General features: G+C 36.8%; 1 protein-coding gene across 8 annotated transcripts in view; it reads right to left on the bottom strand.

Annotated features, from left to right (window-relative positions):
* Window positions 1-15,167, bottom strand: part of HMCN1 (hemicentin 1) — a 436,035-nt gene that overhangs the window by 184,158 nt on the left and 236,710 nt on the right. For all 8 annotated transcript variants that reach the window (XR_011498041.1, XR_011498040.1, XR_011498042.1 and 5 more), the window contains 8 exons: window positions 13,847-13,974; window positions 12,064-12,336; window positions 9,653-9,748; window positions 6,914-7,108; window positions 5,699-5,829; window positions 5,386-5,533; window positions 3,247-3,373; window positions 329-483 (listed from right to left, as the gene is read on the bottom strand). Coding sequence is in view for 5 of the 8 variants with exons in the window: in XM_044757668.2 (XP_044613603.2) it covers window positions 329-483; window positions 3,247-3,373; window positions 5,386-5,533; window positions 5,699-5,829; window positions 6,914-7,108; window positions 9,653-9,748; window positions 12,064-12,336; window positions 13,847-13,974 (1,253 nt within the window). In the remaining 3 variants the exon portion in view is untranslated. The remainder of the gene's footprint in view (window positions 1-328; window positions 484-3,246; window positions 3,374-5,385; window positions 5,534-5,698; window positions 5,830-6,913; window positions 7,109-9,652; window positions 9,749-12,063; window positions 12,337-13,846; window positions 13,975-15,167) is intronic.

A 15,167-nucleotide genomic window follows, 5' to 3' on the forward strand; every position in this document is an offset into this window, starting at 1 on the left:
TCAGAGATTTTTTTTTAACCCCTTTAAGGATATAGACATTTGATTTATGTATGTACTAACCAATTAGGAAATACTGGATCTCTTAAGTGAGACCATATGAAAATCACTAGACCACTTGAAGAAATTCATACTTAATGACAAAATGCATTAAAATTGGATGCAACGTTCTAGTCTAAAAGACATGAAGACAGGCTCTTTCTTCTCAAGTAACTTGTATTCCAAATTATTCAGTATTGAATAAAAGAGCAGTTAGCATTAAAGTAAACCCTGCTTTTCAATTTATAATGAGAATTGATAACAATAAAAAGCATAAGAAAATCACACTTACTATAGATAGTCAGTTTTATATCCTTGGCTTGTTTGCCAGCTGCATTAGACACGGCACACTGGTAGCGCCCCTTGTCACTTCTTCGTGCATTCTTTAAATGTAAAACTTGTCCTCTGTCTAGAAGTTCAATATTAGGATCTCCCAAAAATAAAGGCCTAGAAGAAATAAAATTTTATTCCATGGGTCCATTTATTATTTTCCTGTGCTTCCTCTCTTATTAACTACAACAAAAATCATTGTCACATAAGGTTAAAACTATGAATCCAAGTTGCATTTTTTAGTATGAATCTAAAAAAAAAATGATGTTATTAGTATTCCCATTCAGAAGAACAGAATTATTAAATCCCTTTACCAATGAAAATTAGATAATTATCACTTTGAGATGAAAAGTTTCTTCATTTCACACTGAAATCGTTGAATAATATTAATAGAAACACAGTAGTGTCTTTATTTGTTTCATTCATCATCCTTTCTTTTTTAGGGGGGAGGTCTTGCATAACCAAAATTTCTATGTCATTTAGAAAAGAAAAACTAAGAGTAAAGGAGCTTCAGGCCAAGCAATGTTATTTCTAAACCAATATCATTATATTGATCATTATATAATTCTATACCAAATATACATCAAATATCGTTATAATACCTGGAAAAGTATTCACAACAGAAAGAATGGTTATTACTTACTAAAGGCAATGATGATGCCAACTTTTCTAAAAAGTAGACGTTATAATAACAAACACTTTCATAATCGTAAATACTGAAAGATATGTCAAAGGCAGCTGATAGACAGCCATCGAGGAAGTCTTTTTCTACTGTGCAGTCATGTACTGACTACTATAATATGCTCACTTTATGTAACTGGCAGCAGCTTTATTTAATACTCGAAATATCATGATTGTTAAAGTCTATGACATCCTAAGAGTCATACATTGAAAATCCATTGATCTTTCAAGAAGACCCATAGCTAGTTTTTAAAAAGTGGCAGTGACTGAGCCATTTGATAATTAGATGCACTGCTATATCAATAAACCACGAGTTAGACTACAAGATTAACTGGAAACACATTTAATTTTCTTCAGGAGCATCCTTTACTATTTCTTGCTCTGACACTTTGTATAAGGTTCTCAAAAGCTAAGAGAATAAAGTACCTTAGTTTAATGCATTTTAACTGTTTCAAGGACGTGAATATTTGATAACGTCACTCAAATTTAAGTAACTTTAAAACTTTCATTGATTGCTAATTAAAGTAACATAAAAATTTAAACAAAGAAAAAAAGCAAACATTATAATAAGAAAATGTCTCCTTGTCCTACTATCCCTAATGTGAATCTTCTCTCTAGACCTCTCGCCAGTATCAGTTTGGTTTGTATTCTTCCACATGTTTCTCTAAAAATTTTCACCCATAAATGTATTCCCAAAGGAATCTAAAGGTTTTATACATAAATGGCATTGTGCTATTGTTCTACTCTTCTTTTTTACTCAACAATAGCTATGGAGGCATTTTGGGGTACATATAACTTGATCTTACTCTTTTATTTATCTATTTTATTTTTTTATATATTTCATTTTTCTCCCCAAAGCCACCCAGGTACATAGCTATATACTCTTAGCTGTGGGTCCCTCCAGCTGTGGCATGTGGGATGCCGTCCCAGCATGGCCTGATGAGCAGTGCCACGTCTGCACCCAGGATCCCAACCGGCGAAACCCAGGGCCACCGAAACGGAGCACGCAAACTCTACCACTTGGCCACAGGCCAGCCCCGATCTTCCTCTTTTTAACTGCTGCACAGTGCTTCATAATATGACGGTGTCATAACTTATCCACCCATTCTCCAAATGTTGGGCCTTAGGCTGTTTTCACTTTCCTGCCATCCTAGCATTGCTGGGAATATTATCGTACAAGCATCCCTGTAGACATGCATGACTGCTTCCCTCTCCAAGATACTGAGAGCGTAATTGCTACATTGCAGCATATAAGCAATCAAATTTTAACAGATATCAAAGAATTGCCTTTCAGAGTACTAATTTACATTCTTCCCGGCAAAGTCCTAGATCCTGATTTCCCACAGTCTAGCCAACACTCGATATTTCTCAAACCTTTACTTTTTCTTTGCCAATCTAACCTGTGAAAAACAAAATTGTATTATTTTTGTTTACATTCTCCAAATTATTGAGGGTGAGCATGTTTTAATACATTTTTTGCTTAACTATATATTTTTTAATTGCCTGTTCATACCTGTCATACATTTTCCTATGTTGTCTCTTTCTTATTGATTTGTAAAATGTTTGCATACAATCCTTCATTTCATACACTGCAAATCTTTACTCTGCTATTTCGGCTTAGATAGCTGCTCTCAGAAACTATAATACATGAATTGTGACCATGCTGTGAGAAATAAGCTCTTACAAGCAATATGAATTATTGCAACCATATCAGTGTGGGCAAACCTCTGCAGCCCTTGAACCTGAAGTCTGGGAAACATCTAATTGCTCTTCTGCCGTTGTTCACTTTTGCCCATATACAGAACTACCTTAAGTATTCATCTTGCTATCATAAACAAATTTTCTTTTTTAATAATTCAAACAATTCCATGTAAAGGCAAAATTTTCTCTGCCTTTCGATCTTGCACTTTTCATTTTTCATTCTCAGCCTTTTGACCGAATATTTAGTGTGTAATAAATCTGAGTTCCTCTACGTTTCTAAAATAAATTCCCAGCATTTATAACGAGTCTTGTAATTGATAAGAATGAAAGGTATCACAAGACTTTGAGACCATTTTTTGAGCAATATTGTTTTTCCTTCACGTTCATTTAATAATATTCCATATGGTGAATTAATTAAGAGGGAGAAAATCCACAAGCATTTACACATCTATTTCCTGTCAGTTGGACCCTTGCAACAGATATAGAAAAGGTACTCACTTGCCATCTTTGAACCAGTGAATAATGGGGAAGGGAGTCCCTTTGACCTGGCATTCAAGGGTGGTGTCGTGGTTGAGGACAACTGAGACTTCATTTGGGGAGCTGGCACCTATTATGGTGGGTGGGACTTGAACAAAGACATTTTATCATGAAAATCTATGACTTGGCAAAAAGAGTGGAGGAAGGGAGAGCAGATAATGATTTCTATAGTATTTCAACAAGATCTTAATATTACAAATAAAATAACACACAATAATCCCTTTTCATGTTACATCTGTGGACTCAAATGTTAAATTTAAGCACAGGAACACATACAGGAAAGATTTGCTAGCAGGACAATTACCTGGAAGAATTATGATAGGAGTACAGAACTCGTTTGGAGTATTACACCCATGTGCAAATAGAGTTTAGAATACAAGTGAGCAGTGAAGCTCATAAAAGGCAATTTGTGACTGCTATACGTTGTAGATAATGAGCAATAAATGACATAATCAATATCAATCTTATAATGTTCAAATTCTGCATATTACACCATATCACTCTTTGAAATATATTACCCTTGTTTCTTTAGAAGAACTCCTATGCTAAAATTTGATATGAGACATAATATAAAAAGACTACGCTGGTTTTTATTTTCAGAATTCTCAAGCATATTGAAGAGCTCCTGTATACTTCCTTGACCTCCAAATCCAACACACTTCACAACATGTTAAGGTGTTTGGTCTTCATCTTCGGAGCAATGAGCAGCTACGAAAAGGTTTTAATAGGGAAGGAGCATGACTAGATTTGTGTCTAGAGACCACACTGGCTAGTGAATGAAGAATGGATTCAAATGAAAACAAGTGGATTAAGGGGAGCAATTAGAAGGCTACTACATTAACTCAGCTTACAAATGATGATACTTTCACAGTGGAAATGGAAAGAGGTAGATAATTTAACCTAGGAATAGGAAGTAGTCTTTACAGGATATGGATAGATTTAAGGAGTGAAGGAGAGGGAGGTAGGAAGAAAGAGTGCCAGGTTCTGGCAGAAGCAAGTGGATGGATGGAAGTGCTGGTCACTATGATGGGGATCACTGGAGGTGACCAGAAGACGTTCATTGAGACCTTTCTGTCTGATATGCCACTAAGATATTCAAGTCAAGAAGCTGTGGAGAAGATTCGATACATATCCCTGGAGCTCATACTACAAGACTGAGCAGGAGATAAAAATCGGGAGTCATCAGCACAAGATAGAATTCAAAGTAAATGATGCCAAGAGAAATAATGCCAATGAGACCAATGATAGAAAAGATGACTTAGTTTGTTTTTATATCCTATACTTAAATATAATAACGGTAATTTTGGTAGAGGAAATGCAAAGTACTTCAGGCTTTGAGAAAACTAATGAGAGGGATTACTTAATGTGATAGCAGTTTAAGAATGGTAATTTCAATGCTGCTTCATGCCAAGACGTCACTTCCACCCCAGACTTACAAATCATGTGCCCATTTTGATGAGCAAAATATTGAAAAGGGAGGAAATCATTTTATCACAAAAAGTAAATTTGAATTGGCAAATATAATTTCACAAACTGAAATTATAAAATTTTATATTTGTGATTACCATTAAAAGTTTTAAAATGTTTTATAAATCAATTTATTATAGCTGTTGCTCACTCTCAGAATTCTTCCCCCTTAATCACAATCAGGATTGAGGTGATCTAGTTACAAGAATTAACCAGAATGCAGGGGAAGCTGGACTTGCTACCTTTCCTAGTTCAAGTATGACCAAGCAGCTTCAGGAGATGTTGACAGCATGAACGAATTTTACTCTGCACCATCCTTTGTAGTTACTTCCCAGAGAATTTCCTGCCCACCTAACTGGAGAAATGGACACAAGTAGTAATCTACTATTTTATGTACAAGATAGTACCAAATATGCATAGATATCTTTGTATGATAAAGAATAAATACCTTTAAACTTTCTACATCATACAGTTCTAGTTAATATTAAGAACAAAAATAATGATAGAGTGAAACTAATGATATTTCTCCTATCAATTTATTTTTTTTATCTCTTTACCCTTTCATACAGCTAACTCTATCCTATATAAGAAATGCATCTGAATTACAGTTTTTTAAAAGAATGTTTTCCTTACCTAGCACATCGATGTTAAAATACTTCTGAGAAGTGCCTGCAATATTAATGGCTTTGCAGGAATATCTTCCTGCATCCTCTGGAGTGGCTTTGAAGAGCTTTAATACCTTCCCATTGTTCACAATCTGCATAGTGCTGCTTTCAGTCACCTTTAAGGGACAAAACGGTCAGTGTTATTTCCAATCCTAATAAAAGTGCATAATTAAAAATCAAAGTAAAACTCTAATACTATTATTAATGAGAAAGTCACATCTGAATAATTTATTTCAGGGGCAGAGGCAAGGAATTATGCATATTCGGAGGTCTCCATTTACCTGGACGTCGTCTTTGTACCACATAATGATGGGAGATGGTGTACCTTCAACTTCACAGAAGAGGTTGGTCAGCTGATTGACCAACACAGACACATTCGTTACTTGTTCTTTATCTTTCATTACTGGAGGAACTACACAAAGAGAGGAGTCATGGCTAGATAATTTTATAACAAGTATTATTTGTAAAGTTTCTTTACACAGGCCTTTAGAAAAGAAATTCTGAGATATTTGGTAGCTAGAAAGGCTGGTCATAGTTAAGCACATGCCTTAGTATAAAATGAAAAGTCTCATCCAATACATTTATAAGTAACTCTTATTAAACTTTTAGTTTAATTATTATTTCAGAGTTTTAAGTTGAGGATAAAATTTAGGGTAAATTTAAGGGAGAACCTCTTTATTCCAGATAGCACTCAAAATACAAATTGCTAAGGTCTTAATTAAGTCATGTGGGACTCACTATTTTGCTGATGGGAATGAATGTTGCCCACTGGATTCCAGATGGATGTGGAAGTCAATATCCATCAAATTCTAAAATGTACACACCTTTTGATTCACACAAAATGACAAATGTGTAAGACTTTCATTGAAGTGTTACTTATCATAGCAAACAACTAGTAACAACCTAAATGTTCACATTAATAGAGGGAGGTTAAGTAAATCATGACATAGCCACATAGTGGGAGGCTACATAGGTATAAATAAGCGTTAGGACTATTTAATATTCCACAAGATAGATTTTTTTTTAGTGAAATAGACAAGGTGCAGAGTGATGGATACAATCTTCTACTATATGTGTTCCTCTTTAGACATGAAAAGAAGATACAATACACATTCATATTTCCTTGTATATGCATAAAATATCTCTGGGAAGATACACACACACATACATACAAAGCTAATAACTTTCTTTGCCCCTAGGGAAGATAAGTAGATGGCTCAGCTCAGGGTCACGAGACTTCTGACTATGCATATTTTCCTACTATTTGAATTTTAGATGATGTATAGTCACAATAAAAAATTACATGAAATTTTAAATCAAATCACTCAATCAATAAATGCAATCAGATCACTAGTTTTCTGTTTGATAACATTTCTATTCACATTAAAATTAAACAGTACAACACTGAGAGAATAACTTACATAACTTACATACATAAGAATTTGAAAAAGTCACCTATTCAATTATACGATTTTAGCATTTTTATCTATATTTACCATGGACTTTGAGGTTATATTTTCTTTCTGTGGTTCCAGCTTCATTGACTGCCACACAGATGTACTCCCCATTGTCATATGGTGTAACAGAAGCAATAACCAGCAATGTGCCATCATCCAAGATAGAAATACCAGGCTCTCTGCCTGTCAGTTCTTTACCATTCCATAACCATTTGATGGTCGGTTTAGGAGTACCTAAATAAGAAATTACAGCCTTGTGATATTTTACAATAAAATTAGAAATCATTATTAAACACCAAATATACTGAGGAGAAATAATGTTTTTATTATGATTATAATTTTCACTCTAAGATATTATGCTACTTTTAAGATGTTTCTCCTGGCATGGAATTTTGAAGATATTATGGTATTTAATGCCTCTAATTCTCAATCAGTCTTAAGAGATCTATAATCTCTAGCATAGAGTTTGATCAAAGTTGTTTTTATCAAGACATTCAGATGATAGTAAGCAAAGCAAAGCATTTTCTTGACTGTGTTCATGGTAATTAGTGGGGAAAAAAACTATATCAATCAAATGGACTAGATATGGGGAGAGTTTTGGGGTGAAATAAAGAAAGAGCAAAAATAAGACACTATCACAGGAATACAATATAAAGATTGCTCAGTCAAGTAGAGTGCTTAAATGATGTACAGAAACCAGGCTCTATAATTCACATTTTAAATAGGCCTGGTATAGTGCAGAGGAGGAACTTCTACTCTCCACACATCTTCGAGAGATCTCATGCTGCTAAACATAGGACAACAGAATAATTCTTGACTTATTAGACTGAAAAGGAGGTTGAGAAAGCAGCGAGCAGAATTGATTTCCTGGATTTATTTATGCCCAACAGAACGAATGAAAGTGATATGCCCATAAATGACAGAGATAAAACCACCTTAAAGTGCATAATAGAGCCAAAAGGACCTACTGGAAATACACAAACATTAACTTTGTACTAAAAATGTATTTATTTAGCAAACAATGGGTCAGGCACTGTTCTAAGTACTTCTAAATTGTACTTAATCACTACAAAGATAAAAGAAAGCACATTAAATAAAATTCATATGATTGCATAAGACATTATTAATAATCTCATATTGAGGGATAATAAAAAAATTAAAGGATGGTCGTTTAATAAAAGACAAGTACAAAAGAATGGCAGGAATATATAGAATGTGTCATTAAGGCTAGACTCAAATTGAGTTAAGGACTTATAAAAGTGACTTGAGTTAAGGACTTATAAAAGTGACTATGAAAGTTATATTTATGAGGAAAAACAAAAAGTTTGGCCTATTTCATTGTGCTGATAGTGAAATGTTAACTGATAAGCAAGAGAAGGTAAAACTGACGGACTGCAGTTGTCTATGTTGTCAAAGAAAAACGGGGCAGGATCATTTCCTCATTTCTTCACATCCCACTCATTCCGTTACGGATTTCAATCCGACTTCCCAATTAATATTGGAGTTAATAAATGAAAAAGTACATGAGCAAGCAAAAGAAATAACTTGCATCATCTTTAATTTATAAACGGTAGAACAGCAAAGGGACAAGACGAAATTCATTGCGAACAATAATGAAAGGGCAGCTGGCTACTTGAAATGAACTCAAGAACTATAACCCAGGTGAAAATCGGGAACTAGGAAGACTTGGTTTTTCAAAGTGGAAAAGGGAAGTCCGAGCCAGCTTTGGCTTCAGGGATCCGTAGAGAGCAAGTAACAACAGTGCCACTGGCCAGGGTCTAGCGGAGGAGAGTGCCCACAATACTTACCTGAACTTAAACCCTTCTAAAGAGCTCCTCTCCAGGCCTTGCCCTCCTCCCTCATTGGCTCTGGGAACAGTTACTGATAATTCTTTCAATATCTGAAAAGTTTGTTAAAGTTATCTCTTAAAGCTGATAGCAAGTAATCACTGGTGAGAGCTCCTATTGAGAGATGTCAAATCTTGCTACAGAAACAGAAACAACCATGAGTCTTTCAACCGCTGCTGCCTCCTGGAACAACTGCTAAGAGGCACATGAGGGAACACCAGTGGTACCAGCCACGTGGAGCCCTCCAGAAGTTATGGAAGGAATACTGCTTGGACTTTGCCAGAACTGAGTCATTGCAGATGAATGCATACGTGACAGTGACGATGTTCTTAACCACGTACTAGGCATCTGGAGTAAGGGTGGTAGTGACAGTGCCTCTTTCACAAGCCCCCGAGGGGAAATAATTTCCTGTCAGGAAACATGGGGGGATACAAAGCCCAGAAATTTAGGGAGAGAAGGGGTTTGGACAAGCCTCAGAGTGCTAAGTTACAACCTGGCTCTACAATTATCAGTAGAGCGTAAATCTAAGAAAAGAGGTTTTTAAAAGAGAAGTATCCGGAACAAACTGGTTAGTGAGCCCTAATTTATACTTCTAATGAAATGAGATAAACGCGGAATATTTTGAATAGCCCTAGCTGTCATATTTTAAAGAGATAACTTGTCAAAATAGAATGAACTAAGAAGTAACAGGAAGGAGCACGAACTACATGGAAAACAACAGAAAAGGCAAGTTCGTGAATGGAAGGTTTTTCTATTGAAGGAAATAAAATACCTGTGAAGAAAAAATATCTATTCAAAGAGCTGTTATTCAAAAGAGGGATTAGTTTCTATTATGCCCAAATGTTATAACAAGATGGTGTTTTGGGTTCAATATAGAATTCTGGAATAATATAACATTATGCCAATGCCCTTATGTCGGAGTATTACACACCTTTTGCAGGACAGGGAAATGCAATGCGTTGACTGGCCACTCTTTCTTGGAACGGAGTGTTATATGGAGGTTCTGGAGCTTCCAGTGTAGGTGGTTCTATTAGAAAAATAAATGCTTTATCACAGGCTTTCCTTGGGCAATACGGAACTCTCTGGAGGCATCATCAACCACCTATACTGCTGAGTTGCTCTCTTCCTTGATTCTTCTTTTAAATATGACTCATATTTTTAGCTGCCAGATTTTCTACCTACATGTGACCCAGGTATCGAAGACTCAAATTGTTTCCCCCCAAATTCATTATTTCATGTTTCCTGCAAGCCTGTTCTGTTTCCTTTATTCCCTCAGATGAGGCATCGTGCTCCACCCAATGTTTCTTATGTCTTTCTCCCTTACTCCTGACCTCCACATCCAGTCAATCACATAGTGCCATATTTGTTCGCATATCTGTATCTGCCTCTCCATCCTTAAGGTCCCTGCTTATTTCAAACCCTGACTTTCTCTTGCCAGAACTATTTCAATAGGCTTCTTATTGGGATCCTTTTCTCAAACATGTTCCCCTTTGGAATTATATTCTTCAGAGCCCTCATCATATTCCCTCTGAACAACAAATCTCCTTGTGGGGCTTCCCTGATTAAGGTCGTTACTTGTACTCATTGTGTCTGTAGGATAAAGTTTCACACCTGTTCTTTCTTCAGTGAACCCTATAGGTGAATCCAATCTCTCTGACTGGCCTCACTACCCATTCATTTTATGAAGAAATTTGGGAGTCATTCTTGAGGGCTCCATCCTCCTCACCCCCCTTATCCAATCTGTCACCATTTCCTGATGGTTTCCTCTCCTAATTATGTTTTGAATCCATTCCCTTCTTTCTCCCAGACCAATTCCCATCATCTTTTGCCTGAGCCACTTCAAAAGCCTCCAGCTGTTTCTCCTCACCTTCTCTCGCCAAATCATTCTTTCCCCAGAGAGTGATCTGGTAAAACCCAAATCTGACACATCACTTCCCCAGAAATAACCCCTCTAAGTTTTCTCATGCACTTAGAATAAAGTCTAAACTCCTTAATCTGGGTTCCTAGATCTTAGATAATATGGCCCCTGACTGTGTGTCCAGCTTTATCACATGCCACTCAGCACCCAGTCTGGAATTCAGTCAGCTGGGCTTTAGTTATTAATTTATTGTTTTATCCCAGTGTATCCAAAATATCACAATCCTTACTCTTAGCATTCTATGTCCTTCTCCTGGAAGGTTCTCCCCACCCCACCGCACCCTTGCCCATGACATGATACACTTCTACCCATTCTTCAAATCTCAGTTGGCATATCTTTACCCAAGGAAGCCTTCTTTGATTTGTCTTTCTGTTAAAAACTCATATAGACACTTCTACCATTTCACGATGGCACTAACCAGTTTGCAATTATGACATTATTTATAAATGTCTATCTTTCCCATGCATCCATAAAAATAAGCACTCAATAAAGTTTGTTGAGTGAACGAATGAACTGGACAACTCTCCAGCAGTGTCTTAGCCGTCCATCTGAAAAGGAATCCAGTGTGCCACGTACAAAGTACTATGCAAGTAACAGGCTCAGTACGATACCTACTTACCTCTTCTTGCCTTTGCACCATATTCTCTCTGACAGGAATGCTCTTCCTCTGAGTTCCACATGGCTGATTCCTTCTGGTCAACAAGATCTCTCTCTAAATATCACCTCCTCAGAGGAGTCCTCCCTGACAAACCAATCTAAAGTAGTCAGCTGCTGGAAGCATCACCCGATTCTGATGACCTACACAGCACTTCACCGGATCTGTGTTCCTTGTTTATCTGTCTCCTTACTTTCTGCCTGCTCCCAGGAGAACAGCTCATGAGAGCAGCTGCTTCGCCTTTGTCACTACTTTCTCCTCACTGCCTAGAAGATGACAGACACCTGGCAGGAGCTTGGTAAGTATTTGTTGCTTGAAGGAATAAATATTGATCTTGAAACCCTCAAAACAAGGTCAACATCATCACGGGGAACGGTGGATGCAGATTTTCTAGGGCTCAATATGGAGTGCACCTGACCAGTCTGAGGTGAACTCCTACTCCAGCTCACTCTGCCCACGATTTCTCTCAAACCAAAAATAGTGGGCGGGGCACTTATCCAGGATTGTTTCCCTTACCTACACCATCCATGGCAACTTCATTTTCAAAAGTAAACATATAAAAATGTATGTAGGTTTAGTAATAGTATGGTTTCATTTCTTTCTGGAATGGTTCTCCATTCAAAGTTAACTAAAGAGTCATAAAAGTTATACAGAGATCCTCTGAAAGTGATCCAAGACTATCCACGACTATATATTTCGTACAGACTCCAAGAGGTTATCCCCACTCCCCACCTCGACCACACATATGTTGTCCTACGCCCCAAATCACCTTGGACATGGAGTGTTATCTCCGTTTCATCACTGCCTGCTATGTTGGTAGCAACACAGGTGTATACGCCGGTGTCTGAGAGCATGGCCTGGTTAATGCTCAGCGTTCCATCTGGACTGCTAATATGCTGCACTCCATCAACCAGCACGGTGCTTCTGCCTTTAAACCAGGTGATTACAGGAAGCGGCGTCCCTTGAGCACTGCAGGGAAGGCCGACTCTTTGACCAACTTGGACTTTCATAAGTTTAGGGCCACGCTGTATCTTTGGAGGAACTAGAAATAACAACTGAGTATTAATAATCTCATTTTTTAAAAATTCCTTCCTTCTTGCACTTTAAATGAGAGCTTCTTACAAAGAGGCAGCATGAGAAAGTGGAACAACCTCAGAATTTGGACCAAGATTCCCGGCCACTTACTAGCTGTGTGATCCAGGACAAGTCAGTAAATTTCCTGAGGCCTCTTTCCTTGATAATGTTGGCAAAATAACCACTTCAATATCAGTACACTGCAAGGATTATGGGAAACAATAAATATAAAACTCCTCATCCCAAGCTTGAGGAAAAACCAGCTTTTAAAAATGTTAGGCTTCCTTTAACTTATAAATAAGGTTTAAAACTCTCTTAAAATGCAATCCAGATAATTTCTATAATATAAGAAAGTGTAAAAAAAAGAATTTCACTCCATGTACTTAAGTTTTTGTTCTCTTTGTGGAAGGTTTAGCCAGGCAGTAAGAAAAGTGTCTCCTGAAAGCCTTTGCTAATTTCAGAGGAAAAAATCAAGATAAAGTCTCCATTATTTCTCTTTATCTCTCTTGCTTTACAAATTTAAGAAAGACAATTTATTAAAACACTGGCAAGTATTATAAGGTTCCACATACATGGATTATGCACCATGGAATCAAGTTGACTCATAAGGATATAATTAGAATTTACATACCTGACATCCCTAAAAAGCCTCATTCCTCTGTCCTTTTTTTAAATTTAATATTTAACCAATACTTTCTACAGGTTGTAACGACAACTTTCTAAGTTTGATAGTATTAATACTATCATTTTCTGAAAGGGAAAACTAAAGATAAGAGAGGTTAGGTACCATGCCTAATGTCCTAAAGCTAGTAAATGACAGAACTCTCATCAGATTTCAGATGCCATGGTCAACAGGACAGCGGTGCAGTGATTGATCTGAGAGTGAAATCAGGTCAATAGTCTCTGAGAAAATTTCTTCTGATATTTGAATGCTTGGCACCCATACAATGCCTGGCTTAGAGTACATACTCAATAAGCATGTGTTGAATGAATGAATGAATAATTGAACAGACTATGGTCCTTTAAGGGAATAAAGCAGACTAGAGAGTTTTAAAGTAGTTAAATAATTCTAGGAAGCAGAACATTTTTAGTTGCTGAGCTCTTTAAATGTTGAAAATAACCAATTACACCCTATTAAATTCTTCTTTGAGAACTCACATTCACTTCTACCAAAAAACACCAGTCTGAGCACATTTTTTTTACTATGTATCAACAACAGTCATTAGTGACTGTGGGCATCTAGTCAAATTGAGATCCAGAATTTTAATGCTGTTCACTTGAGGAAAAAGAGGCAAGTTGTTGATAGATGGCAGAATAACTTTTCAGAGTAAATGAAAGAAAATCACGTCTCAGATTTTAGAAAATTTTTCTCTAATTACTCTGCATACAATTTGAGGGTTAACTATCAAAGAAACGGGGATGATGAGTTTCCCTGTGATCAGTCCACAGATAGCATATGCCTTCATTTCACAACTCACCATGGACGTTTAATTTAACAGACTGAGTCACGTTCCCAGCAATATTTGTGGCAACGCAAAGATACATCCCAGTATCTGAAACGCGGGCCTCAGTGATCTTCATTGATCCAGAAGGGAGGAACGTGTGTCTAAAAGGAAGAAACCACATAGCAGACCATAGTATGAGAATTTAAATATCCCCTATGCAGCTGCACTTCAGTTTAAAATTAGCACTCTGCAAGTAGCTTTTGAAACTATTCTCCCATCTATAATGTCATTTCCATACACCTTAAAAGTCAAGAATTTTCATAATTATCTCATGTACTCGGTACAATGTTATTCCAAATACAAAATTAGCTTCCTTTTACCTTTAAATCGAAACTAATGGTCTGAAATCATCAAATAACTGTAGAGCTCTCTGCTTTACTAAGGTGCAGCTATACAAAGCAAGTGTATATTTTAATAAATTTTGAATATATTTTGAATATTTTATTGTTTTTTCTATAGTGCTTCATTAAAAAATTTAGTGTTAAAATAAAGGCAAAAGAAGGTAGACATATAATTGTCAAATACATATTGAATATGTTCCTACTATAGAACAATAATGTAGTTGGGTGAATGTGACTTACATACAAAACTGTTATTATAGGGCCGGCCCTGTGGCCAAGTGGTTAAGTTTGCGCGCTCTGCTTTGGCGGCCCAGGGTTTCACTGGTTCGGATCCTGGGCATAGACGTGGCACCGCTCATCAAGCCATGCTGAGGTGGCATCCCACATGCCACAAGTAGAAGGACCCACAACTACAAATACACAACTATGTACCGGGGGGCTTTGGAGAGAAAAAGGAAAAATAAAATCTTAAAAAAAGGGGCCGGCTCCTTGGCTGAGTGGTTAAGTTTGCACGCTCTGCTGCGGCGGCCCAGGGTTCGGATCCTGGCCGTGGACATGGCACCACTCGTCAGGCCACGTTGAGGCGGCGTCCCACATATCCCACAACTAGAGGGATGTGCAACTAAGATATACAACTGTGTACAGGGGGTTTTTGGGGAGATAAAGCAGAAAGAAAAAAAAAAGATTGGCAACAGTTGTTAGCCCAGGTGCCAATCTTTGGGAAATAAAAAATCTTAAAAAAGAAAAACCCTTATATTAATATTAATTGCATTAAAATAGCTTTAAGGAGGAAGGGGTCAGATCTACGTAACATTAAGATTTGTTATAAAGCTAAGACAAATAAAATATGCTATTGGCCCAGAGATAAACAAATGGATAAATAGTTAAGGATAGAGTTTCTCCCCAAAGAATTAAGCATATATGAGAACTCAACATGTAAAATGTACTATCAG

The sequence above is a fragment of the Equus asinus genome, chromosome 25 (assembly GCF_041296235.1).
Source record: "Equus asinus isolate D_3611 breed Donkey chromosome 25, EquAss-T2T_v2, whole genome shotgun sequence".
Classification (NCBI taxonomy): Eukaryota; Metazoa; Chordata; class Mammalia; order Perissodactyla; family Equidae; genus Equus; species Equus asinus.